This window comes from Rhineura floridana, chromosome 10 (assembly GCF_030035675.1).
Source record: "Rhineura floridana isolate rRhiFlo1 chromosome 10, rRhiFlo1.hap2, whole genome shotgun sequence".
Classification (NCBI taxonomy): Eukaryota; Metazoa; Chordata; class Lepidosauria; order Squamata; family Rhineuridae; genus Rhineura; species Rhineura floridana.
The window spans coordinates 91,167,185-91,194,882 of record NC_084489.1 but is presented as its reverse complement, the minus strand read 5'-3'; the positions used below and the strand labels follow the sequence as shown (position 1 = coordinate 91,194,882).

General features: G+C 55.2%; 1 protein-coding gene across 4 annotated transcripts; it reads right to left on the bottom strand.

Annotated features, from left to right (window-relative positions):
- Positions 1-361: 361 nt before the first annotated feature.
- ASIC3 (acid sensing ion channel subunit 3) lies at positions 362-27,698 on the bottom strand. Of its 4 annotated transcripts, none has more exons than XM_061586909.1 (11): positions 26,599-27,698; positions 11,305-11,455; positions 10,287-10,414; positions 7,382-7,532; positions 6,784-6,840; positions 6,472-6,625; positions 6,021-6,112; positions 4,502-4,581; positions 3,958-4,029; positions 3,354-3,412; positions 362-1,122 (listed from the first exon to the last, which is right to left on the bottom strand). In XM_061586909.1, exons 1-11 carry the CDS (start codon positions 27,142-27,144, stop codon positions 1,044-1,046), a joined length of 1,569 nt encoding a protein of 522 aa, XP_061442893.1. In that variant the 5' UTR covers positions 27,145-27,698; the 3' UTR covers positions 362-1,043. The 4 variants fall into 4 exon arrangements, with proteins under 4 accessions (XP_061442893.1, XP_061442894.1, XP_061442892.1 ...); XM_061586911.1 differs by lacking the exon at positions 362-1,122 and adding an exon at positions 2,972-3,066; XM_061586910.1 differs by lacking the exon at positions 3,354-3,412.

Sequence of the window (27,698 nt, the reverse complement as noted above, 5' to 3'; positions counted from 1 at the left end):
GGGGCTCCTATCTCCACACACGGCCATCCTCCATTATGCCTCTATGGAGAAACCATCAGATAGGGGGCTGCATTACCCCCCCCCCGGCTGGATAAGGGAATTTCCTTTGCCAGCTCCTGCCTCAGAGGCCCCCCTCATGTCCAGCAAGTGGGGGGGGGATCTAGCAGAAGGAAAAGGGAGTTTTGGCTGGGGAGGGTCATGGTGGCGCGGGGGACAGGACTGGCAAGCAAACCCACGTGCCTATGTACGTGCCCCACATTTACTGCCCTTCACCCCCCCATCTCTCAAAAGCATAAACACAGCAATATTTCTCCCCCACCGCCCTTTCTGACAGCCAGCATTGAGGCAGTAAATTTGCACAGCCAGGAGGCTCTTTAATGGTATGGGGGGGGGGCACAGAGGGTCACACAGCAGTACAAGTGAGGTCAATGAGGCTGTCAGGAGCAGCACAGATGACTCATGCATGGATACAGGGACAGACAGACAGACGAGACAGATGTTCACGCAGGTGTGGTGTCCCTGACCTAGAAACCCACTTCTCCAGAGCCTGCCTGGGTGAGGAGGGGGAAACAGATGGACACAAAAGGGACTATTCTGCACAGCTTCCACCCCTTTATCCTTCCTGAACTTGTGGCAGGATGGTGGGCTCACTGTAGGTGCCCCTGCAAAAAAACCCAAATAATTATCACGTGCTGCAAAGCATCCAACCAGGGATTGTTTTAATACTATTTTGCATTGCGTTATCTCCACCCAGGATGGGGTTTGCTCTGCGGTGGTGGCCCCACCTGCCTGCCTCAAGCTCTTCCACTGGAGGTGGGGGGGGCGAGGGGCATGGAGAGCTGCTCCCCTCTGCCTGCCATCCTTGTGAATGCATCCATGCAGGCAGGAAGAATTTGGGGAGGGGCCCATTGGAGCCTGCCAGGCGCAGCCACCTGCCCACTCCCTCCCTGCGCTGGGTCCTGCAGGAGTTTGGTGCCAGTCCACTTGCTCAGTCCAGAGAGGGGTGGGCCGTCCCCTTCAGCAGACGAACTCCTCCAGGTTGCCTAGAGCCGCGTGACGAGGTAACACTTTCGGGGTGTAGCCAACACTGTCCGAGTGGCTGTGCAGCGTGTTGCAGGTGCTCTGGGGAGAGAGGGGGGGTGAGCAGCAGCAGCAGCAGCAGCGGGGGGGGCAGAGTCCACTGTTTGCCACCCGCCCGCAGGCAGGAGTGTGTGCGTGCGCGTGCCCACCTCTCCCCACGAAACAGGGCTGAGCTGGTTCCGCAGCAACCCCAACGCCGCCTCGGCACGGTGTGGGCGAGTGTTGGGGGACCCCACCCCAGATGAGCCAGTGATGCTGTGGGCAGGTGAAATGGAGGGAGGAGGTGCTGCCTGAGCCCAGACACAGGGACGAAGTGCTGGCAATTTGGTGGGGAGAGAACAGGACCGAGGGGAGCTCTAACTGAGCAGAGAGAAGGGCTGGATGGCCGGTTTCCGTGAGAAGGGCTCCTGCCTCCCGCTTGGTTTTCTTTCTGGCTCCCAGCGCTGGAGGGACGCAATGTGCACTGGGGCCCTCCCACGCACCCACCCACCAACTGCCAGCAAGGACAGCTTCACAGTTGCCCCCTCCCCGGATTTTCCTTGCCCACGTTTGCTGACACACTCCGTGCCAGAGTGGACCATTCTGTAGTGTCCTCACATCCCAGCTAAAGTCCAGGCATGTGCCTGTGAGTGTGTGGATACATGCACCCTGCTCAAGCTTTAAGTGTCTTTCCTTTGGCTCAGCGGGGGAGGTGCACCCAGCTCCTCCTCCTCCTCCCCACCTTTGCAACAGCTCTTTGCAGCTCAGTGTGGCTCCTCCGTCATCCAAGGGGGCTGCTAGCGCAAGAGCCCCCAAAGAGCCCTCTTTTGCACTCAGTAGACAAATCTATGCAATGTGTGCGTGGCGGAGGGGGGGGGAGAAGCAACTGCATGGCAGTCGCCCCACTTAGCCTCTGCCTGTGGTAGCCCAATGCCCACCCCAAATGCCACGAGGTAGCCAGCCTGTGAGCTGAGCCAGGGGGCCGATTCCCATTGCTTCCTCATATTGCACTGGGGGGGAAGGCAAATGTGCAGGCCTTGAAAAAGAGGCCCTCCAAGGCCACTGTTGGCCACTTCGGTTCAAGGGTAAATCCCCCCAGGAAGTGCCTGAACCAGATTGATGCTCTTTGGGGGAGGCAGAGGACAGGTGTCCCTTGTCAGCTGCAACTCTGCCCTGTAGGCAAAGCAGCCATTTGAGTAAAGCACCATCACCGTTGTTGGCGAGGGGGACCTTGCCTGGGAGCCGCCTTCAAGTCAGAGCTGGGGCCATCTGGCTCAGTACTGTAAACACTGATCGCCAGCACCTCGCCAGGGTTTCAGGGATCACAAAGCAGGCGATCTTCCACTGAGTTGCGGCCTCCCTGCTGCTGTCCAGGCTGCAGAGGCAGGTGGAAATGCACCACCAGTGAGCCAGCAGGCTACCTCCAGCCTAGGACAAGGTGAGCGCTGGCAGGCTGCTGCTCCTGGAAAATCCCTGGCACTTTCTCTCTTAATTCTATTTACTTGGAATACTTCCTGTCCTGCTTTGTAGACCTGACAGGCTGCACAACGATGAGCAGCAGATTCTGGCACTCCCTGAAGCAGCAGCTTCATGTTCCTGCAAAGTGGGGCGGGCCCTGTGGCTAATGAACATCAGAAGAGCCTGAAGCTGGATCAGGCCAGTGGCCCATCTAGTCCAGCATCCTGTTCTCACAGTGGCCAACCAGGTGCCTGGGGGAAGCCCGCAAGCAGGACCCGAGTGCAAGAACACTCTCCCCTCCTGAGGCTTCCGGCAACTGGTTTTCAGAAGCATGCTGCCTCTGACTAGGGTGGCAGAGCACACCCATCATGGCTAGTAGCCATTGATAGCCCTGTCCTCCATGAATTTGTCTAATCTTCTTCTAAAGCCATCCAAGCTGGTGGCCATTACTGCATCTTGTGGGAGCAAATTCCATAGTTTAACTATGCGCTGAGTAAAGAAGTACTTCCTTTTGTCTGTCCTGAATCTTCCAACATTCAGCTTCTTTGCCTAGAGAGGGAGAAGAACTTTTCTCTATCCACTTTCTCAATGCCATGCATAATTTTATACACTTCTATCATGTCTCCTCTGACCCGCCTTTTCTCTAAACTAAAAAGCCCCAAATGCTGCAACCTTTCCTCGTAAGGGAGTCGCTCCATCCCCTTGATCATTCTGGTTGCCCTCTTCTGAACCTTTGGAGCAAGAGAGCCTGCTGCCCGCCCCCCCCCACAATGAAAACGCAAAGCCAAGGCGGGGGGGACCAATTCAGAAGCCCAGCCGTGGAAGGCAACCGCTACCTGGGAGGAGGAGGAGGCAGCCGGGCACCTGGGCTGTGGGGGAAGTCTTCTGCGTGCTCCTGGTGCAGATGAGATGCGGGATGAAGGGAGGGAAGAGGTAATGGAGACAAAGTGGGGGGGGAGGGGGCAAGGGAAGAGGCAGAGAGAGGAGTGGGGCAGGGAGGGAGGCAGAAAGGACAATGAGGCCACACTCTAGGCAAATGGTCCCAGTGACCAGGTGGGGGCAGGAGGTGGCAGTAAAAGGTGAGGGCAGGAAGAGGAGCAGGTACCCTTGAGCACACACAGAGTGCCTTTCTGTCCCTACAGCAAGCCTCCACATTCACCCCCCATGACAGTTTTGCAGGTAGATCCCTCTAACCACAATCAGCCTCCCCCCCCCTTGCAGAAAAGGCAGCGATGGCGGAGGGCAAGGAGAATGACTGCACCCTCAGGTGGGGGGGGATAGGACATTTGGGCTGCTGCCCCCCATCTTTGCTCGGTCGGTTTTCTGAAGTGCTTCCAACCCGTGGCTCCCCAAAGGGAGATGAGGGCCCTTGGAAAGGCTCACCGCTGCCTGAGCCCAGGGGGCCTTGCTGGGGGTGAGGAGTGGGGTGCCCCACTTTACCAGATTGTCGCTGGTGCTCCGGTCAGCCTGCTTCCTGGCCTGGTAGTAGGTGAGAAGTTTCTCCCTCAGCACCTGCCAGGCAGAGAGAGAGAAAGTGATGGCACCTGGCTGGGGGGGGGGTAATTTCATCCAAACCCTCCTGAGCAGGCACAGAGTGCCTTTCCATTGCCCTTAAGAAGCCACAGCTGAGGATCAGTGGGGCAAAGGCCTTGCAGGCAGAAGGGGACTCCAGCACCCCTCCCCGATGAGGATGGCACCGGATGCCTGGCCCCATTTGGCCCCTTTGCTGCACCCAGAGCTGGCCCTTCTGTGCAGTGGGGGGGTGCCAGTGGGGGAACAGATGAAGGCAGGGATTGGTGTCTGAATGGGGCAGCTGGGAAGGGGGCGCTGAACTGAACGCTGTCTGGCTTCTTGGCTGGAGGAGGCTCCTTGAGGCGCTCAGCCTGGAGGGGATGAGCAGGCAATGGCACCTCTGGCTCTTCTGTCCTATTCGAGACAAGCGCACTACTCCAGCTAAGTGTCCTCTGTGGGGGCCCCCACTCACCTCATACAGGTAGTCAAAGATCTCCAGGATGGTGAGGAGGCTGGCTCCAATGAAGAGGCCCATCTGACCTCCAATGTCCCCTGGGGAGGCAGAAGAAACAAATTGGGGACAGGGCATGGAATGGAGCGAGGGGGTATTTTTCTTGGCCCCACTGGTTTTGGGATGATTAGTTTGTTTTACAGATATAAAAACTGAGCTGGAGGTGAGGGAGCAGAGAGGCACCCCTGGCATTTCCCAGTGGGGGAAGCCCAAAATGCATGTGGCTTTTTCTTTGTCTAAGTGGTTCACGAAGATGTGGATTGCATAGACCAGGTGTGGGAATCCTTTGGCCCTCCAAATGTAGTTCAGCAATATTGCTGAACTACAACTCCCATCATTCCCAGCCATTGGCAATGCATGCTGGGGCTGATGGGAGTCGTAGTTCAGCAACATCTGGAGGGCCACGAGTTCTCCACAGCTGGCTCAGGGAGACAACAATTATCCACTCTTTCACATACAAACAGCAGGTGGAATCACCCAGCAAAATTGATTGGCAGTACAAGAAGGTTCAAGACTGGCAAAAGGAAATATTCACAGACCACAAAATAAAGTTACGGAATTTATTTCCCCCAAGATGTGGTGACCACTTACTTAGATGGCTTTCAAGGAAGGAGTAAACAAAGCCATAAAGGATGTCCGTCAATGTCATGATAGCCACAAATAGAACATCCATATACAGGAGTAGAATACCTTCCACATAAAGCAGGGCTATATTTTGCCACTTGTATAAGGAGCATTTTAAATTGTTAATTTATGTTTTTTCTTTGTTCTTAGCCACTTTCAGGTCTTTGGAGAAAAGGTGGAAAGTAGATGTTGCAAATCAAAATAAATCAGAACTCCCCCCCCAAGCCCCCCCCCATTTCCATTCTGCTCCCTCTTCTCTGCTGCCGCTCCTAAGGAGGGAGAGAATCAGAAACAGTCTTGCTAGATCGATCCAAGTCCACGTTGCATTCAAGGGTCCACCTAGATGGCTTTTAGGGCTCTTGTACTATTGCATGAAGCACCTTTCAGCTGCTAAACTGGACACAGCGATTCATGGGCTGATAAAGCCTTGGCTGGATTATTCAGGTGTTAAATGAGGATAGCAAAGCTAGGAAGAGCCTGTTATCACCTGTTCCTGCCATTGTGGCTGACCACTCTGTTCTTATCTTGTGGTACATGGGACAGTCCTTAGTACCCTTCGTGCATCTGACAAAGAGGATTGCTTTGTAATCCAGACTGATTTGCTTCATGGCAATCCAGGAATGCCTACATTGCAGAGACTGAAACTGCAAGGGTTAAGCTACGAATTAAAGGCACAACACCCATTTAAATCCTCAATGGTGCTTTGACAGTCCATACTGGGAAGGTTGGTGCCCTTGATGTTAAACGCCCCCACCCCCACCCCAGATCTGAGTAAAGATGAACTGTGGGTGTGAGGGGGCAGCAGCCTGGGCCTCATGCCACCCTCTTCCCCATTTCCCCACCCTCTGCCACTCACCCAGCAGGCCAGCCACCTCATAGGCCTTCTTCTGCTCGATGGTCTCGTAGTTCAGAGCTTCAAAGAAGATGTCCAGCACCAGAAGGTTCTCCCTGAACACCAGACAGAGAGTCACTCTGCTGCAGCGGGGGGGGGGGAATCCAGGGAGCGCAGGAACACGGATGGAAGGAAAAGGAAGGGGGCACCCAGTGGGCTTGGCCCACCTCCTTCAGAGGGTTTGCTGGAAGCTCTCAGGTGGGGCTTGAAGGGCCCATCCTCCCCTTGTGGCCTGGCTGGTGGTGGGCGGCCTCTGCACGTTTAGCATGGCAGTACGGCAATGGGCATCTCTATGGGGTCTCCTGCAGGCAGATGATGAAGATGATGGCGGCACTGGTGGTGGAGGGGAAAGCCCTGCAGGCAGGTGGGAGGCAGCATCAGAGTGGGAGGGTGTTGCGGGGGGGGGGTCACTTACGCAATGTACTGCTCGCTGCGGTTGTACTTCTTTGCCAGGTACTTTGCTGAGGCCTTGCTGGGGATCTTGACCACGGAAAGCTCCTTGCCGTAGCGCACCGTCTCGCAGGGTGTCTGACAGGAGCAGAACTTGCTGTCTTTCTCCACCAAGAAGTCTGGGCAGGGACAGATGGGCAGGGCTGGGTGGCCAGAAGTGTCTCCAGCCCCCTTTTGGAGCCGGGCCCCACGGCAGCGGCCCTCTGCTGCTCCATAAACAGCAGTGTCCTTGTTCGAGGGAGGGTGTGCACGTGTGTGTGCGCGCGTGAATGCTTACCCAGGGCAGGGTCGGCACACTCTTTGTACTGTTCCGGGGTGCAGAGGTTTGCGTTACCTGCCCACAAGGAACAGAGGCTGAAACAATGGAGGCAAGATGGACACCAGAGCATGCAAAAGAGGGGTGTCCCCACAGCCCACTCCCTGGCACCTCCCCTGCACCCCCAGAGCTCCCCTTTAGGGTGCTAATCACTGCAAAGCTGGTGTGGGGACCCTGTGGCCCTCCAGGTGTTGCTGAACTCCAGCTCCCATCATCATCACTGGCCACACTTGCTGCTGGGGTCAGTGGGAGTTGTCGCTCAGCAACATCTGGGAGCCAGAGGCTCCCGACGCCTGCTGCAAAGGGAGAAGATCATCTGAGGAGGAGGCCTTTGGGTGCCCCTTGCCTCAAAGCTTTCCCCCAGGTACTGCCAATGCGGACAGGGGGCGCCATGCCGCAGCCTGAGGAGGCACCAGAGTGACCTCTTGTGGCAAAGGCGTGCAATGACAGGTCAAACTCTCCGAGGAGGGACATGCTGACCCCAAGATCGCGTGGGGCTGCCGCCTCCCATTTCTCCAGCACAGCCCCAGTTAGATCCCCCAGTTGCCCTGCCCCTGACCTGGCATGTGCACCATGCGGCAGTTGCAGTTCTCTGCCAGGTAGCGCGTCTCGCAGTCAAGGCGGCAGGCAGCCATGCTGTAGTTGGCGAAGAAGGCGGACTCAGTGGGGTTGGATTTGCAGTCGCCCCATGGTGGCGGGAGGTAGAGGAGCTGCAGCAAAAAGGGGGTCAAGGAAAAGGGCGTGTGAGTCAACCCCGCCCCGTCACGGGGCTTAGAGTTTGGCCCGACCTCCAACCCCCCCCCCCACGAGTCCGCCTCTGCCCCAGAGGCTGCTGCAGGGGCCAGGAGGGGCCGCCTTTGCTCGGAGCTGCGCCATACACGTCTCACGAGGCCACAGAAGGGCGATTCCGCGAAATCTGCCCCATTGCTGCCAGCAGCGGCATCACTAGCCGGGTGTGGGGAGTGCAGACCACACCAGGGTGACACCATGAGAGGGGGGTGTCACCCAGAGCAGGGTTGCCATATTGCCTGGTTAGCTGGGTTTTACCCGGATTCTTTGTATGCCACCCGGCGCCCGTTTAGCCCCTTAGCTGGCCCGGATTCTCAGCTTTCATTTTTAAAAAAATTAAGTTTCTAGGTGGTCCAGTTCTCGAGATATACATAAAAACGTCAGCCCCCTCATTAAATCTTTTTTTAAACTACTGCATAGCACTTTGTAGCTTTAACCCCGCCCGTTCAGGATTGCAACCAATCAGTGAAGCATTTGGTTGACCTGTGGCAGTGTCTAGTAAACCTCATTGCAAGGCCAGAAAATGGTGGTTCCCCCCCGTTTATCTGAAAATCTCATAAATTGGGTAAGTATATACATTTCAGTTTTTTCCCCTCTTGTGTGTAGGAGTCACATCCTGGGCAGTGTTTTGAAAACCTTCCCAGTACTTGCTTTTGTGGGGGTACAAGCATTGCTAATCCCATATGTCCAGAGTAAATCCCATTGAATTCAATAGGATTTACTTTTGAGTAGACTTGGTTATGTGCTGAAAATCAATGGGACTTTGGAGTGAATGTAAAAAAGAATTGTGTTTGTGTTCTCTTTTTCTCCCGTCCCCCTCCAATCCTATTTTAAAGTAAGTAGGCAGGGCTTACTTAGGTATTACAGTTTTTATTCTGTAGGAAACTAATACTGATTTTTTTAAAACTAATACTGATTTTTTAAAAACTAATACTGATTTTTCTGCATTGACCAACTGGTTTGACAATAAACTATTATATGGGCTGTATGTATTTATACATCTGCAGTGTGTGTGTGTGTGTGTGTGTAGTCTTTCCAACAACCCTGTGAGGTACGGTTGGAAACCAAGGCAGCTCGCAACAAGAAATAAAACCATTTAAAATCCAATAACCATAAAAACAAGTATAAACAGTTGCAAAACAGCGTAAAGTGGCATGATTCAGAATTTTGGGTTGTGTGAATGAAGTTGCTTATCACTTGAAGTTGCAGTTCTGTCCCTGTTTGAGTACGTTCTGCTGAATACACTGGGACTTGCTTCTGAATAAATAAACCTAGGATTGCACTATAAATATCTTTACAGTTTGTGTAAATAATAAATATATTTAATAGTCATGCTTATATAAATATTTCTTCATTTATCATATTTGCGGTTTTTGGTGAGGAATCCTGACTGGTTGTGAGATGCTTAGTTTTCTGCCTTACTCATAGGAATCTTCTTGTGGTTGGTATGGTATTACATTTAGGAAAGTGTTACTGCCTTCTGTTTTTTTTTTTCCTATTTGCATTTCACTTATCTTTAACCTCACTCCGTTACAGCCACAGAAGCAACAGCAGCATATGCAAGATAATTAACTCCCATTAGTGATAAGAGCAAGATTTTATAATTATTATTTTAATTAAAACAAGAGGCTTATCAGTACTTTGAAGAGGACCAGATATTTATTTTCTTTCTGAGCCCAGGACTGGGTCTTTCATGATGCCCGGGCAGCAGGAGAGTAGTCGATAAGACAGACATCCTGGCATTGGTAATCTAATTAGCAAGGTATGTGTGGGGTTGTTGCACACTTCCAGGCCCAGGTTCATTTTGAGTAGGGAGGTGGAACCTGTGTAGATGTGGTTGATCAAAGGGAGAAGACATTTTGAGTTAAGCAAAGCTCTGCTTTTATAAAACCTAAGAAACGCACAGATACTTTGAATGTCTGAGTGCCTGCACCAGTGGAATACTGGAGGAACTTGTAAAACTTGCTGCAACGGTATTTAGAACTGAGCATGTGGTGTGAAAGACTCATTTTCCTAACATTTTGGCTTCTTGTTTTTCTCCACCCACCACATCTCTGAAATATATCGTATATGTAATGGTTAACCGTACTGCTGCCCTGACTTACTTATTGTTTGTTGCTATTTTGTGTTTTTATTATGTTTTTATATTGATTGTGCATTTTTATTGTTTTTATTGTATTTGTAAGCTGTCCTGAGCTCTGTTTTTAACAGCAGAAGGGCAGGATATAAATCCTCTTAATCAATCAATCAACATCCCATAGTGTTGGAAACTAGAGTCTGGGCATTTAAGGCTGGAAATGTTAAGTTTTTTTAAAAAAAAATTTCTCACATCTTTCCCCAGTTTTTGGTGGTAATTCCTAGGCACAAAAACAAAACAACTGGACAATCCAAGTATTAATATGCAAATATTTGCATAATATGCAAATTCGCCTGCCGGATTTGTGGGACTGGAATATGGCAACCCTAACCCAGAGCCACCCAGCCCCTAGGCACCCTAGGTCTGGTATGGGAGGAGGTCATGGGGTAACACCATGAGTTACCACACCGGGTGACACCAACCCTAGTGACGCCACTGGCTGCCAGAAGCAGCAAGTCGGCTCGGAACCAGGCGCGGGCGCGGTCTATCGCACTAGTCCCGGCCCAGAGAGCCCGGCCAGCCGGGGACGGATGGATACCCTTTGCTGTTGGCAGGAAACAAAGGTCTGGAAGCCGGGGGCCACGCCGAAGCCCAGCTGGTCGACGGAGGGTGGCTCCTCCTGGCCGTGGATCTGCACCATCACCCCGGCCTCGTAGGAGGTCTCGTCTGCAACACACACACACACACACACGCAAAGAGCAGAGCGAGAGGAGCGGGTCGGACGGGGGGGTGCATGGCAGGAGGCAGGGAAGGCGGCGGGGGGCAGAATGGTCGCTTCTGAAGGCTCCGCTCTCCCCGGGAAACAAAGTTGTCTGAGTGCACAGCCTGCCCCCCCCCGGAGCCCGACCCGCTAATCCCAGCAAACGACGGGGATCCCGGGAGGCCCGCACGGGCCGTGGGCACGGGGCTGCCTTTCCTTTGCGCTTCGCAGGCGCTGCCAAAATGCTGGTGACCCAGCTCTCAAATGAAGCCCCCCCCTTCCTGCACGGGGAGCTGGGCCAGCAAACCTCCCCTTCGCCCCTGCCGGCGGAGGGGAGGGGCTGCTGCCTGCCCCACGAGGGCTGCTGCCTCTCCTCACGCGCAGGACCCGCCAATAGTTCCCCTCCCAGAATGGCCCGTTGTCTGAATGGGCTGCCTGCCCCCCGCCCGCATCGCTGTGCTCTGAGCCGTCGCCGCCCGACCTCTGCCCCGAGCCGCTTCCCCTCGGTCTTAGGCCAAGCGCGGCCCCAGGAGGTGCCATTCTGTCGCCGTTCGTCTCACCTTCCGAAAGAAGTTCAGGGCCCCCCGCGCCAGGCAGAGGGGGCGGGGGAGGGCACACAGCTCTGAACACGGAAGGGGGGGCGGAGAACTTAGCCAGGCCCGGGACGCTGCCGCCGGTTGAGCAGCCCGGCCAAAGGCCACATCCAACCGACCCTGCAGGCAGCTGGCCGTTCGGGTCCTCTGAGGTTTCTCACGGGATCAAGCAGGCCGGTCTCTGCCCCGGGGAGGACCCCCCTCCCCCAGGCTTCCCCCGGCCCCTCTCCCCTCCCCCCGCTGCTCCGCCTCCAGCCACTGACCGGCGTCTCCCCAGACGGGCAGGTATTCGTCCTGCTGGATGTTCATCATCAGCTCCAGACCGTTGCCGGTGCCGCCCTTGACGGTCGTGAGCAGCTCGTGGCCGGGAGCCCCCGAGTTGAACGTGTAGCACTTGCCCAGACGGGTAAAGATCTGTGGGGGGGAGGTGAGTGAGGTCCCGGAGGCACAGGCGGGGGGAGGCCTCTCCTGCGTCAGGCCGGGCGCCGTCCAGCTCAGTACTAGCAACACTGACTGGCAGCGTCTCCAGCGTGTCAGGCAAGGGACACTCCAGCCCCTCCCGGAGACACCGTGGGGCCCCCGCAGGCGCGGCAGAGGCTCTCCCACTGACGCCGTGGGCCTCCCCCACTCCGCAGAGAACAGAAACCAAAAACGGAAGAAGAGCGTCGGCCGCCTCGAACTCCCTCTGCGTGGGTCGCCCTGTCGGGGCTTCTGGCTCTCCGGGCAGGAAAACTGGGACCCCCAAAGGGCGGGGAGGGCCCCCTGGGCCCTTGCCCATGTCCTCCCCCCTTCCTGCATACGCCTTTCACCGGCCACTGGGGTGGGGGGCAAGGGTACCCACCGCACCCTTTTGGACCTTCTGGGTACCGCCCTCAAACCTCCACTGTCAACAAAACAGGACCAGGCCTCATAATGTTTTGTGCACCCCAACAGGGAGCAGCCGGCTCAGAAGGGGGGGGGCTCCCCAAATTCCACCTAAGAAGCCAACCAGACAGGCAGCTGAATCTTGCCTCTGGGGGTGGGGGAAAGCTCCCTGACGCTGAGCCAGAGCATCACTCCAGCTACCTCAGCACTGCCTGCACTGACTGGCAGCAATGGGTCTCCAGGGTTTCAGACCAGGAGCCTTTTCCCAGCCCCCCCCAATGCTGCCACTGGGGATTGAACCTGGGACCTCTGCATGCAAGGCAGGGGCTCCACCCACTGAGCCAGGCTCTCCCTCTGCACCTGGGAGTAGCCGCCTAGTGGTGAGGGTGCAAGACAGGCCTCACGGCACAGGCAGCTTCAGCACCACCGTCCCAGCCACATACCCCCAGACATCCGCCACCCTCTTTGCCAGAACTGCCATGGTAGTGGAGGTGCTGCTTTGCAGACCCTGCATGGGGGCCACATCCCCAGACCCTGATGCAGGATTGGCTGAAATGCAAAGCTCCTAGCCCTCACTGCACATGGTTGCTACCTGCTGGGAGCAGGGAAGGCCCTTCAGAAATGCAAGCACTATCTGCACTTCCTCAGGGGCTGAGGTCCCTTGGCCTGACACTTCCCTGCTTTGCTGGCTCTCTGTCATGCCATGGAAGGGTGGGCCGGGCAGCACCTTGGCATTCCTTTGTGCCTATCTGCCAGCTGCCTGCAGTCACCCAAGGCCAAGGGAGCCAATTGGCCACTCCTCTTTCGGCCTCCTCTCCTTGCCCCCCCCCCGCCCTCACCTCCTTGGTTTGGGCTAGGAGATGTTGGAAGTGGGGCAAGACCAACTCCTCTTTTGTTCTTTTGTTTATGCTTGGTCCTCCAGATGGATAGGCTTGTTTACCTTTACCTGTGATGCTCTGACTGACTTCCTTAGACTGATACATCTTTAGGGAAGCTTACCTGCCCCCCCTCCTTCCACCCTTTCCCTTCCTTTGTCCTCTGACTGTCCGGGAGAGAAGAGACACCCTTTGTCTGCTTTTCTATCTACAATGTATTTCTATCAATAAAGTAGCTTTTCTTATTTTTACTAAGTCTCAAGCCTCAGTGATGCTGGTGCAGGGTAAAAGATATTAGAACAGATAATAAAAGAGTCCATTGGCAACTATCTAGATGACAATGCTGTGATTGGTAGGAGCCAGCATGGGTTTGTCAAGAAAAAATCCTGTCAAACAAATCTCATCTCTTTTTTTGATCAGGTCACTAGCCTAGTAGATGGTGGAAATGCTGTAGATGTCATCTATCTAGATTTCAGCAAAAGCGTTTGACAAAGTCCCCCACGACCTTTTGATTAGCAAACTGGTCAAATGCGGACTAGATGGAAATACTGTCAGGTGGATTCACAACTGGTTGGAAAACCATACTCAAAGAGTGGTCGTCGGTGGCTCTGCTTTGGACTGGAAGGAGGTCTTGAGTGGAGTGCCACAGGGTTCTGTACTGGGGCCGATACTCTTCAACATTTTTATCAATGACTTAGATGATGGGGTGGAGGGAAGCCTTATGAAGTTTGCAGATGATACGAAACTGGGAGGGATAGCTAACACAATGGAAGACAGGAATAAAATCCAAAGGGACCTGGATAGACTAGAAAGTTGGGCTGAAATTAATTAAATGACATTCAATAAAGACAAATGGAGGATTCTGCATTTAGGCCACAAAAACAAAATGCATGGGTACAGGATGGGAAATACCCGGCTTAGCAGTAGTGCGTGTGAGAAGGACCTTGGAATTGTAGTGGACCGCAAGTTGAACATGACCCAGCAGTGTGATGCTGTGGCAAAAAAGGCAAACGCGGTTTTGGGCTGCATAAACAGAGCTATAGTTTCCAGGTCGAGGGAAGTAATAGTCCCACTATATTCTGCATTAGTCAGGCCTCATCTGAAATACTGCGTTCAGTTCTGGGCACCTCATTTTAAGAAAGATATAGACAAGTTAGAGCGGGTTCAGAAGAGGGCGACGAGGATGATAGCCGGTATGGAGAACAAGTCTTATGAGGAATGGTTGAAGGAACTTGGCATGTTCGGTCTGGTGAAGAGAAGGCTGAGGGGTGACATGATTGCACTCTTTAAGTACCTGTAGGGCTGTCACATAGAGAAGGGTACAGATTTGTTCTCTGCTGCCCCAGAGGGTAGGACTAGGTCTAATGGTTTTAAGTTGCAGGAGCGTAGATTCAGATTGGACATTAGAAGGAACTTCTTGACGGTAAGGGCAGTTCGGCAATGGAACCGACTGCCTAGGGAGGTGGTGGGATCCCCTTCGCTGGATGTCTTCAAGCAGAGGCTGGACAGCTATCTGCGGGAGATGCTCTAGCTGTGGATTTCCTGCTGTGAGCAGGGGGTTGGACTCGATGGCCTACAAGGCCCCTTCCAACTCTAGGATTCTATGATTCTAAAAGCCTGCTTTCTTAGGTAAACGCACGCACACGCTGGCACACTCGCATTTCAACATCTGCTGTTACTCTCTGCTGCTGTGGTGCTGCTTTTAAACGAAATTATGCACACAAATTACACACAGTACAACAGGAGACAGGGGAGGCATCCCAGTACAGGCCCTGCTGATGCGGAGAGCCAAACGCGGAAGGCGCCTGCCCTCTGCAAGGGCTCAACCCCAGAGACACCCCCACTTTGAGGCCTGAGAAGGTTCCCCCTAAATCAGGCATGGGGGACAAGTGGGGCCAACAGGACCCTCCCCAGACCACACCAGCCCTGCTCTGCACCGGCCTTGCAAGGGGTGTGCATGATAACATGGGGCCTCTTGCTTGCCTAGAAGGGGGTCAACGGATGTGTATGTGGGGGGGATGTAGAAACCGCCTGTTTCTCACATGCCTGGAGAGTCACCTATTATGCAAAGTCACTTCTGTTGCTCCGCCCACTTCTGCTTCTGGCCCTGCCCACCACTGCCATGTGCCCCCCCCCAAGATTGCCCGCAAAGGAATGTGGCCCTTCGGCTGAAAAAAGTGCCCTGCCCGAACGCCAGTCCCCAACTTCATGTGCCCTGGTGGGCTGGCTAGCTGGCTGGCCGGCCAGGGTCTTCTGCAGGCAACAGTAGAAGCTGGGGTGGGGTTCTCCCTCTCAGCCCCCCACTTGGTGGTGGGGGAGGGGCCAGACTGGTGGGCTCCCCCAGTCGCCTCCCCATGGAGCCAGGGGGGGCATGCAGAAGGAGGCGGAGCTCACCCTACGTGGGCATGAACCCCCAAGGGAAGCCGTCTTGCCCCAGCCTCTGGGGCTAGAGGCCCCTTCCTTCCTCCCAGTCAGGAGAGCTCCTGGAAGGCTCAGGGCCAGCAGGGGCACTTTGCCACCGCGCTGCCCGACTGGCCTATCCTCTTGACACTCAGGCGTGAGCCTGCCCATGTCGGCTGGGCTTTACTGTTCCCAGGACTGTTGCCTCGTGGTTTTCCGGAAGCTGCTTCCAGCCTTGGGGAGATGCAGCAGAAAACTTTTCAAATAAATCAATAAGCCCAGTCGGCAAACCTGTGGCAGGCGTGGGGACTTGCCAGCTCATGTGCTCAACCACTCTGCCATGCTGTTGTCCCTTGCACTTGGCACATGCTCAGAGGCATTCTTGTCTCATCATTTCACACAGGCAAGGAGCGAACCTTGGCACCGGAAACAGGCCATAGGGCCCTGTCCTGCCTCAGCTGGGCCCAATGAATGTATCGCTCAACACAGTGAGGTGGTGCTGCTGGGTCCTGGCAGCAGCTGGGGGAGGGAGTGGCCAGCCAGCCTGTGGGAGGGGGGGAGGGGGCTGGCACTCTTTCATCTGCAGGAACCCCCCTCCCTGCTGCATGACTCCTCCCTCTTTGCAGGATGCAGAGGTTGAGATGAAGACAGAAGCAGAAGGCCCCAAAGGGGCCAGACTTCATGGCCTCAAGGACCCTGCCAACCCCAAGGTCCTGGGAACGGGGCCCAGCCCCCAGCCTATGCAGGGCTCTCTGCCGTGTGGGAGCCTCCCTGTTCAGCCACACTGACCAAAAGCACCCCGTATCCCTCCGCGGCACCATCATCAGCAGGAGTCAGGTTATGCTGACGTGGCTTCAGCCTCTTGCAGGAGACTTGTGTCAAAGTTGCAGCGCTAGCAGCGCTGATGCAGCTCAGGACCGTGGAGAAACAGGAGCGGCCTTTGGGATCAGGCTGGGGGGGGGAGGGGAAACAGGAAGAAGGGCTTCTCTCCATGCCAAGAAAAAGAGGCAGCAGCCAGAGAGGAGACAGTGGCAGAGGAGGCCCCCGTGCACCCCCCATAGGGGGCCCAGAGGGAAAGAGCCAAAGCTGGAGGGGGCATCTTGAGGGGCCCCTACTGAAGATGGCACCCCTTGCCTCTGGATGAGCCGCCTGGCCCTAGGCAGTATCACTAACGTGCACTAGCAGCTGAACGCTCCATCCTGGGGAGGGGGGGCTGGGGGGGAATCCTCATGTTTTCACCATCCTTTGACCCGGGGGGGGGGGACCTCCAACCTGCAGGCCAAATTGGGCCCACATACAGAGTGAAGTCACTCACTCTGCCCATGTTCAGAGGCACTCTTTTTGCTTCTGCACAAGTTGCAGGGTTGAGTCCTACCTCAGATTAAGCTCTGCTGGCACTTCCCCCCTGCCCCTGGCTTTCTTGGCCCCAGCACCTGAGGCCTAAAGGGTGCTCCTGCCCACAGAGTGCCAGCCCCTCTGACCACACCTGCAGGTGGGGGGCTGTGGCCGGGGCAGGATGGAGGGCCCCAGCTTTGGGGATGTGGCAGCGGAGGTGAAGTGGTGGCCAAGGCAATGGGTGCATGCCCAATGGAGGTCAGTGTCCTCCGTAGTGAAGGTCTCAGAGCCACATGTGGGTGACAAAAAGGGGTGCTCCCCAGTTGATCTGGAGAGGGAAGTGTGGTCATGGGGCTACTGGCCAGTATGGCCTGACCATCTGGCTGTGCTGGTGGAGGAGTCATAGTGGCAAAGCTCTTGAGGCCACACGTCAAGCAGTGGAAGTGGGACCAAGGATGAGACCAGCACAGAGGTATGGGGGGGGGGGAGGCACAGAGAAGACTCACAGTGCTGAAGTTCTCGGAGCTGCACTCCCTGGCCCCAAAGCGGCAGTCCAGAAGCATCTCTTCCAGGCTGTGGCTGGTGCGGTCCACGAATTCCTGCATGTCAAAGGTGGTGCTGGGGAAGAACCCAGGGGCATCTGTGTCTGGGCGGCCCAGGGCCCGCAGGAACTCTGGATGGTCAGGGGGCTCCACACCCAGCAGCTCCTGGCCCAGCCAGTGCAGGTCATTCCGGGTCAGCTGGGAGTGGCGGACGCGGTTGAAGTTGCAGAGGGTGACGGCCGGGAAGGTGAGCAGCCTTCCTTCCTCTTCGTCCAGCATGGTGACGTGATGGTACTCCTTGTAGTACTGCACCCGCTCAGCCACCTGGCACAGGAAGATCCCCAAGGCCACCAGGACGGCCCCGGCCCAGGCTATGCGGCGTGGAGTGAACGGCCCTGGCAGAAAGACATGGCCAAGGCCGTGGAGGGTGCAACTGCCGGCAAAGGCCACGATGTCGGAGGCCTTGGGGGCCGTCTCCTCCTCCTCCCCGGGCTGCTTCATGGCCCTGGCTGCTGTGAGTTTGCCCACGAGGGGCAGTGGCTGCTTTCTGCTGTGCCACGGAAGAGCGAGAGTGAGCGAGAGAGGGGCAGATTGTGTTCCAAGAGCCAGTGGGAATCCGGAGAGAAGTGGCGGCAGCTCAGGGGGATGGTGGAGGCGGCAGCAGCTGATCCCAGGGTGGGAGGGACGGGCCTGGCAGGTGACTGAGCAGCAGGCTTGGCCGTCTGCCAGGGTGGGAGGGAGGAGCAGAAGCCTCCTGGCCCTGCACAGGCGGGCAGCAGCGCAGCCAGGAGGGCCCCAACTGTGGCAGGGAGAGCTGCTGCGCCGGGCCCCAACTCCCAAGCGGAGGGGTCCACGGGACTTGCCAGCGGGAAGCACTCGTCCCACGTCTTCTGCGGATGGGAGGCAGCCCCTCCTGCCACAGTGGCCGGCCGTGGCCCTTGCACAGCTGGCCCAGTAGGCAGCCCCTGCCTCCGCCATCAGCCACGTCTCAGGCCACGTGGCAGCGTGGCTGCTCCTCCTCACTGAGGGCTGGCATGCTGCAGCCCGAAACAGAGTTCTTCTGGATGAAATTAAAGCTCCAGAGTAGGCCTGCAGAGGGCAATGACTCATTTCTTGTGTGGCCTCACCAAGGATGGCCATGAGGTGCACCGCCCTTGTGGAGCTGCCTTATATCGAGGCGGTCCATGGGCCCATCTAGCTTGGCACTGCCCACACAGGTTGGCAGGGGCTTTCCAGGGCTTCAGCCAGGGGTCTTTTGCAGGCCTATCTGGAGATGCCACTGGGGATTGAACCAGGGAGCTTCTGCCTGCCAAGCAGGGGCTCTACCCTGAGTTTCAGCCCTCGCAGTCCTCGGGGGCCATTCTGTTCTACAGGGAGCCGGTGCAGGCACCACACCAGACCCCTCGTAGCTGCTCAGATCATGGGCCAAATATATGTGGCAGAGCTTCCAGGCACTTCTGTTGGGGGGTTCTTGACGTAAGAGGGGCAAGGCCAGCCCCAGATTATTTTGATGCCTCAAGCAGAGCCCCAACACACACCCCGCTGTGGCCTGCCCTTTAAAAAGACTTGCTGTGCCAATGCAGCACACACACCCCAGCAGGTGGCTTCACCCTGGTGCTTGGCAGGGCATACTGGGGGTGGGGAGGGGCCCCACGAAGGTGCACAAAGGAGCAGGTGTGCATCGTAAGGCTCCTGACAAGATCTCCTGCCCCATTCGGGAACATACACACCAGAGACGCAGAGCCCAATGCAAGGCTGGACTGCCCGGTGTGGATACCCACCATCTACCATTCCGGAGCCCTTTGCAAATTGGGGAGGGCCTCTGGGAATCAGGCAAAATTGTTCCATGGGCCAGAACCAGGCTATAGCGCCCAAGTGCCCCCCCCACTCTCCTCCTCTTCAAGGTTAATGGCACATCACGGCCAAGGAAAAGCCCTCTTACTACCACCTGCTGGCAAAACGTTTTGAAGGCGTCTCACTCACAGCCTTTCGCAGAGCTTTGCATCCTTAACAAATGGCCAATTAATCTCCAACACAGAGCTCCAAGGATCCTTATCCTGAAGGGCCGATCTCACAGACAAGTTTGTAATTCCCAAATCCCTAAACCTATAGAGGAGAGGCTCTCTATCTTCCACATACCTCACACAATCCCAAACAAGGTGATCCACTGTTCCACCGCCCCACAATATTCAGAATCTATTCTTCCAACCCTGTACAAGCCACTCCGAAGAGCACAATGTCCTCTTAAGCCCCGAAAGAGACTGACTTGTCTCTGCCGCCCTTTCAGATGAAACCCTCTAAAATCCTCCAGAACTGGGCAAAAGGAAAACATTCCTCGACTGGAAGAATGCGCCTCCCCAGGGCCTTTGCCACTTACTCAACAGCATCCTTTCCACCCAGCTCCTGACTTCTGAAGGGGGCAACACAAGATCTAAGTTCCTCTGCCCTGCTGCCCTCCTAGCCCCCTGGCCAGCCGTTTCATTCCCAGCAATGCCCACAGAAGGTGGAATCCAACAAAACAGAGCCAAGATGCCCTTGCGTTGTCTTTCAGTAGTCAACCCCCAGATCTCATTCCCCAGATTCCTTTCCCAACCTATGCCTCCATTCTGAACATCGAGGCTGCTCCCCTTGTAAGCACATGAGGAGGGTGGGGGGAGGGGCTGCTGGCTTCCTACCTTGCTCACTGGCTGGGCTGCACTCACCATATTGGTGGCTGGGGCTGGAGAGAGGGAGGGGGTGGGCAGAGGCCTGCCACGGGCCTTGCCTCCTCGCAAGGTGGGGAATGCAAAGAGCACACGACAAGAAGGGCTGGAGTGCCCCCTGCAGGGCAGTGATGGGCACAGAGGAGACTTTTGAAACAGTATGGCACCAAAGGAGCAGTGCTATGGCTGTGAACCAACAGGTAGGGCCAAACATTTCCTGCAGGGGCAAGCGGAAGCACCTTGTGCCTCAGTAGACACCTGCAGGGCTTCCAGCAGAAGATGTTGTAAGGTTCCCAGGCTGGGAAACATAATGTCGCTGAAACATTTGAGTGCCCAAGGAGAAAAGGAGTTGGAATGGTATCCCTCCCAGTAATCAGCCTGGGGCCGGATGCCTGCCTGCCTGCCTCTGATCCTGACACAGCTGTAGCTGAAAGGCTTAAACAGAAAAGTTTTTGGGAGGGCAGCCCGGAAACAGGATTGCTCAAGACTTTCCAGGCTGCCTTGTCAGGGCCACCCAGCAGCCTTTGAGGAGGCAACATTTGCAGGAAACACAAAATTATCCAAGGCAATTAAGTCTCGTGCAGACTGCAAGGAATTTGGGCAGGCCGAGACAACCTTGAGAAGTGGGGAGTGAGGCACGCTGGATAAAATGACTTAATTGTGCAGGGATCTCATTGCCAGGCTGCAACTTTATTGCCACCTCTGGAGGCCGAAAGGATCAATAGGGCACAAACAGAGCTAATTGCAGAGAAAGCATTTTTAAAAGACAAGGGGATCTTGAGGAAGGATAAGGAACAAGACACAAAATGCCCCTGAAGAAATCAATTCATCGATGGCTCTCTCGGCGCAGTTCTGAAAGGCGAAAAGAACAGAAATGGACGAAGGACACGGAAAGGGTCAGATCCGGCGTTTGCCTCCTGGGAAGGAGAAATTCAGAAAGCTTTTTTGGCTAAGGGAAGGAACAGCCAAGGCGGCTTCTGTGTGCAACGCTGCTGTGTGGGGAGGGGGCCCTCTCTGCCAAGGGTTCTACCACACCTGTGGGATGTCTCACAGAGGCATTGCGGCTGGAGGGTCCAGGGTCCTTCTCCACCTGGGCCCATGCTGATGCTGCCATGGCAACAAGCTCAGCTGTCTTGAAGATGGGTAAGATCGCCATGGCAACAGATTGTCCCAGGAAGGAAGAAGGGGAGGAATGGTGTGCCCCATGGCTCTGTGGGGCAGGAAGCCCGATATGTGGGCTCCAAGGGCTCTGGTTGGTGGCCACCAGAGGGATGATGCCAGCCCACCTCTACTGAGCCCAAAGCCTGAGGACGCCCCTCGCAGACAGCTTTCAGGACGGAATCAGCGCTGCTTCCAGGCTTTTGGTCTTGGCAGTCCAGGCAGATGTCCAGGGCCTTGGTGACTGGATGCCTGGAAGCCCCAAGCATCAAAGGTGCCGTTCTCACCTCCTGTTCTTTGTCCCCTGCATACTGTAATCAGAGGTAAATTGCCTCTGGACATGGAGGGTCCATTTCTAGCTGTCAGGGCTTAACAACCATTAAAAAGCCTGTCACCCACAATTTCCCCACTATCTAAAATTCACCCGCAGCCTGAGAAGGGCTGGACCAATCTCAGACTCTGAAATATTCCTCTCCCAGCCTAGCGGTATAGTGAGTCAGCTGATGGACAGATGGGCAGAAGGCACTGTGTGTTGGGGTGGGGGAGGGGCTTGTCCTGCCAATGAGCCCCTGGGGGTCACCCTGGCAGAAGAAGAGGTAGTGGGGCTGGGGCTGGGCAGGGGGAAAGGCATTTCCTAAGAGGAGAAGGGGATTAGGAGGTTTGGATCCGAGAGCAAATCTGGGTCCCTCCTCTTGGGCAACTGCCAGGTGGGTGGGTGGGTGCTCTAATGGCAAGAGGGACCTGGCCAAGGAATTGCTGCTCTGCCCTCCCATTCACCTATCCTGCCTCACTTTCCAGCACATTACTCCCCCCCCCGCCCACCCTCATCCCAGCAACCTTGTGGCATGTCAAGCTGTGTCCAGGCACCATTTCAAATTTGGGGTGGGGTGGGGATAGGGGGAGATTTACAGGAAGGTTCAGTGCCCTGGGGTACACTTAAGATGCACTGGAAAGCAGAAGGTGTGTTTGGGGGTCCATGAAGGAATGCAGGCAGCCCCAAAACGGTTCTGCAAAGGGATTGGCCTCTCCTGGTCTTGGACCAGAGCTGCCCCAGCCTCAGGCAGGCAGGCAAACCCCTTGCATGGGGACGAAGGCTGCCTCCTTGGCAAGGCCAGGCTCCTTCCTGCTGCCCCCACCTGCCCTGCCCCACCACACAACTGAGCCCCCCCACTATGACCCCCCCAAGCCGTAGACTCCTGGACCTCTCTGTGCCCCTCCCAGCTGGGCTCCCCACACCGCTGCTGACTGACACACCCAGGACTCCTACCACCTTGTGAGGCAGAAGGTCCCACTCCGAAAGTGTGGGAAATCAGGCCCCCACTGTGGGAGGTGGGAATATTCAATTCCCACAAACTCACTGGGATTGCAATGGCTCTGCCTCTCCACACTCCTCCCCCCCCCCCGCCTTATGGTCACCAAGCTGCTAGCAGCCCATAGTTGGTACAATTTTCTGTTTAGTTTCTGGTGGGAGGGGCCTGCTTGTTTCACTTTTGCCCACAGGGCCTGATCTCTTACTGTAGGGAATGAGGTTCCTATCAGGCCAACAGGAAATGCACTGTTGGCCCCACATGGCAGGCAAATTCTGTCTTACCCCCCGCCCCCCCAGCCTTCTTGCCTTCCTTAAAAGCCACTCCCCCTAGCACCCTGGGCAATGCAGGCCTCTGTCCTCTCCTGCCTCTGACCCACAGAAAGCACCTTCCAGTCTTCCACACAGCACACACAGGCCTTGGTGCAAGTTGCTCCTGGCTCTCCTGGAACACGTTTGTTACCTTGAGGCCAAGGTGGCTGACCTGGAGAAGCTGAGAGGGCAGAGAGGCTTGTGGATGAGGCCTTTGGGGGTATTATAGCTGTGTCGCACTCCAAGGAGGATTGCTCTCCTGCTATCATGGAGAATGAGGGCCTCTGGGAAGGAGAGCTCCTATCTGAGGAAGAGGGAAATGATCCTTTAGAAAGGACTCATTTCTTGGGGACCGAGCAGATCCTCTTGTGGCCATGATACTTCTCTGGGTGGGTAGAGAGATCTTAGTAGTGGCTGATTTGATCATTAGGAACATAGATAGTGGGGTGTGTGATGGGCGTGAAGACTGCAGGGTGATTTGCCTGCCTGGCACAAAGGTTGCAGATGTCGCCCATTGGCTAGATAGCTTGGTAGAAAGCGCTGGGGAGGAGTCAATGGTCATGGTGCACATTGGCAAAAATGACATGAGGAAATGCAGTCGTGAGGTCCTGGAAGCAAAATTTAGCTTGCTAGGTAGGATGCTGAAAGCCAGGACCTCCAAGGCGGCTTCCTCTGAAATGCTACCGGTTCCACGTGCAGGACCAGCCAGCCAGGCACAGCTTTGTGGTTTCAATGCGCGGATGTGATGCTGGTGTTGGGAAGAGGGGTATGGATTTGTTAGGCACTGGGGGACATTTTGGGACAAGCCGGGCCTGTGTAAAAGGGATGGGCTCCACTTGAACCTGGATGGAACCAGACTGGTGGCCCTTAGAATAAAAAAGGTGGCAGAGCAGCTTTTAAACTGACGGAGGGGGAAATGCTGGTTCAGAACAAATATCCCCCCTGGTATAAAGATGTAAAAAATGATGAAAACTTAAATGTGGCAACTGTGAAAAAGGCAAATTCCATGCTAGGGATCATGAGGAAAGGAACTGAAAATAAAACTGCCAATATCATAATGCCTTTATACAAATCTATGTTGCGGCAGCATTTGGAATACTGTGTACAGTTCTGGTCACTTCAAAAAAGATATTGCAGAGTTGGAAAAGGTTCAGAAAAGGGCACCCTGAATGATCAAGGGGATGGAGTGACTCCCTTACGAGGAAAGGTTGCAGCATTTGCGGCTTTTTAGTTTAGAGAAAAGGCGAGTCAGAGGCGACATGATAGAAGTGTATACAATTGTGCAAGGCTTGGAGAAAGTGGACAGAGAGAAGCTTTTCTCCCTCATAACACTATAACTCCTGGACATCCATTGAAGCTGAATGTTGTAAGATTCAGGACAGAAAAAACAAGGTCCTTCTTCACACAGTGCAGAGCTAAGCTGTGGAACTCACTCCCAAAGAAGCAGTGATGACTGTCAACTTGCATGGCTTTTAAAAAGGGTCAGACACATTTGTGCAGGATAAGGCTACCAATGGCTACTAGCCATGATGACTGTGCTCTGTCTTTCCAGTTAGAGGCAGGATGGTTCTGAAAACCAGTTGCCGGAAGCCACAGGAGGGGTGAGTGCTCTTGCACACATGTGCTGCTTGTGGGCTTCCCATCGGCGGCTGGCCATTGTGAGAACAGGATGCTGGACTCGATGGGCCACTGGCCTGTTCCAGCAGGCTCTTCTTACGTTGCTCTGTTCTATGGGCCCCTCCAGAGGTCTGTTTTGTTGTGCATTCATTATTATTATTGTGCTCATGATGGTATTGAGGTGGTTATACATGGTCCCTGTGATGTTCCTATATTAATGTATATATGGTAAGTGTTGGTTGTTCAGAAGATACATGGTAAGTGGAGTGAAAGAGGAGGGGGAGTGAATGGGCAGTAGAATGCTAGATGATTGGCTGAGTGTTTAAAATGGCTGAACGTATAAAAAGAAGAGTGAGAGTGGAATCTGGGAGGTGATGAAAGTGAGTGGGTTGCTTTGGTGGGTTTTTGAGAGAGTTGTTTGTCAGGAGAGCGTGGAGAAGGAGAGGGGTGGAGTTTGGATTAGTATTGAGTAAAACCATATGCTTATGTGCCTTAAGAAGAAATCTTGTTAATCTTGTTAGCTTTGTTATCTTTAATAAATACTTAATTTGGTTTACCAAAGGCCTGATCCTTGGCTGGGGTTTCACAGACCAGAAGGTAGGGTAAGGTAATGACCAAGGCTGAAGGGGAACTGTAACAAATGGTGGCAGCGGTGAAGAGAATAACAATACCAGTATTCAGAGTCTCTGGGAATACTAGTATTAGGATGTGACTGGTGGTTGCCTAGCAGGGGGATCTGTTGAGATCTGTGCTAGAGCGGGAAGAGAAACAATAAAAAAAGGACAGTCCGGACTGGTGGAGTCCCTGGTGGTGCCTAGTGACAGGCAGTAGCCACGCGCAGGTAGGAACCTGACAGGGAGAGCCAGGGAAGGGCGTCACAGTCCCCCTTTCAATATTGTTTGTGCCTGGAAAAGGGTTGGGACAGACATTCTGCTTGGTTTCCAATCTACATGTCCTGTAACCTCCTGCTAAAATCCTGGAACTTTTCATACCACAAAATGTTCCAGTCTATTTCCAGTCCTGTTTTTGTGGTGCTATAGGCACAGAAGTGTCCCTCCAGATGGCAATAATGCAATTAGCTTGGTGAAGCATCGCTGGACAACTAATAAAGTGGGATGATATGTGGACCGCCCAGTATAAATTAATGGATGAGTATTGTGCCAATGACATGTTGCAGAATATACAGTATCTGCAAAAAGCCACCAGTCTGGAGGGTCCTTACATCTATCCCTGTGTCGGTGGAGCAGAGCGCCAAGCCATGTGGTTCCCTGCCCTGCGCAGGCTAGGTGCGAATCAACCACTGTCCCAGAAGAAAACCTCTCCTGCAGGCAAGGCCTTGGCCAGTGCCTTAGGGCACTTTTCCAGGGTTTGGGTGGGAAAGGGCATCCCCTTGGAACGAGACAGCCAAGGAGCCAGGAGGCGGCAAGATGGCAAAGCAAGGAACAAACTTCAAGAGCTGGTTTGCTTGAAGCTCTCCGCTATCTCTGTCTTTTGTTCAGGGACACCAAATGCTCTGCCTTTTTTTTAATGAATGGGGTCATTCATGTATGCCTTGCTACACCAAAGCTGCTTGCTAGGATCCACACGCTACCAGAGGCCTCCACCCTGCCCTCCTCCAACACCACACTTGGGATTCCCACATGTGGAACCACACAAGCGCAGTAGAGCCAGAACTCTGGCACCAGACAGCAGCCAAAGCAACAAGTGCCCTGAACAAGCCACAGTGGCTGGCGAGGAGGGAGGAGCAATTCAAGCCTAGGCAGTTATTTTGTCCCCACCCGCCAAAAAGGCATTTAATCGTCCTGGGGTGGGAGGGAAGCCAGAAACCCTGGGTCCACATCCCTTGAAAACTCCCCATGCATATTTTGGGTCCTTCACTGGATGAGCGCCCCCTGCTGCCATCCCCAGGGCTGGCCCAAGACATTTCGCTGTGTGAGGTGAAGGATGAGGTGGCGCCCTCTCCACCAAGACAAGCCAACTAGGCCACAGGGCAGAGGCCATGTACAACCTATACATTTAAAACACATGGCTTCTCTCAAAGAATCCTGGAAAGTGTAGTTTACCTCTCACTGACCGATGATTCCCTGCATCCTTAACAAACTACAGTTCCCAGGATTCTCTTGGGGAAGTCATCCATTGTGCCTGAAGGCCGAAGTCCACCACTTAGGACAGCTTAGTCCAGGCCCAAACATGGCAGGCATACCTCTGTGCTCCAGCAGAGGAGAACAGCCAGAGGAGCTCAAGTGGAAAAGCCAGGAGGGGCTGCTGGCACTGCCCCCCTTCTCCACACCCCAGCATCCACAATGCCCAAAGCAATTGCCCACTCTGCTCAAAGGGAAGACCATCCCTGCCTGCCTCCCACCTGGTCACCCGGCTTGGCCCACATGCCCCGCGTGGCTTTTCTGGCCTGCATCACAAGGGCTCATGCCCACTGGCTGGCACTCACCACAGTGAAGTTGCTGGCACTGCAGTTTACCCCTCGGAAGGTGCATTGCCACAGCATCTCGCCCAAGTCATGGCCCGTACGGTTGTAGAACTCGGCCATGTTGAAGGGCAGGGCCTTGAAGCCCCTGAAGCTGGCTTTCTCCTGCAGGGCAGCCAGAGTCTCTGGGTCGGCCAGGTGGGCGTTGCTGATCTCGTGGCGGGAGCTGAGCAGAGCCAGCAAGTCCCCCACGTGGTAGAGGTCGTTGCGGGTGATCTTGGAGAAGCGGAACCCGTTGAGGTTGCAGATGGTGACGGCTGGGAAAGTGAGGCTGGGGACAGTCACCTCATCCAGCTTAGTGACTTGAGGGTAGGTGAAGAAGTAGGCAATGCGCTCCATGCACACCAGGGCCAAAAGCCCCAGGGAGCCCAGGAAGAAGAGGGTCCAGACCATGCGCCGGAAAGACAGAGAGCCATAGGCAAAGATGTGGCTCACCCCGTGCAGAGAGGAGGCGCTGGCAAAGGCCTGGAGGCTGGGCAGCCGCTCACCTTCCATGTTGCCCTCGGACATCGCCTTCACGGCCGGGCAGAGTGCATAGCAGGGAGCCACAGAGCCTCTCTCGCCTCCTCACAGCCTGTGGAGGGCTGGAAGCCACACATGTACATGCACCCTCCACACACACACACACACACACACAGAGCTGGGCAGGCAGCGCAGGTCTCCCGCTAGTCTCTTCCCCTCCCCAGCCCTCACTCTACACAGACTCTGACCCCCGCCTGCCTCTGCCTGAGGGTCTCTTCTGCCTGTAGCCCATGCCTCAGCTGCCCGGCAAGAGGAGCCCAGACCCCCCCTGCAGAGAAGCCTTGCCAACGGCTGCTGCAGATCACCACGGCAATGGAGGGCAGAGGGGTCCTCACCGGGCGGAATGTGGGCGAGGGTGGACAGGAGGGGCGGAAGAGCGCAGCCTCCCCCTCCCCCTGGAAAAAAACCGTGCGGGGGGGGCGGCGGCGGCGGCGGTCTTGGCTGTCTGGCTCCAGCTTCGCCCCCCCGCCCGCTCGCTTGCTGCTCCTGCTGCGACCGTTTAGCAGTCTGCTGCTCTCCGTTGCTGAACACACTGAGGGAAG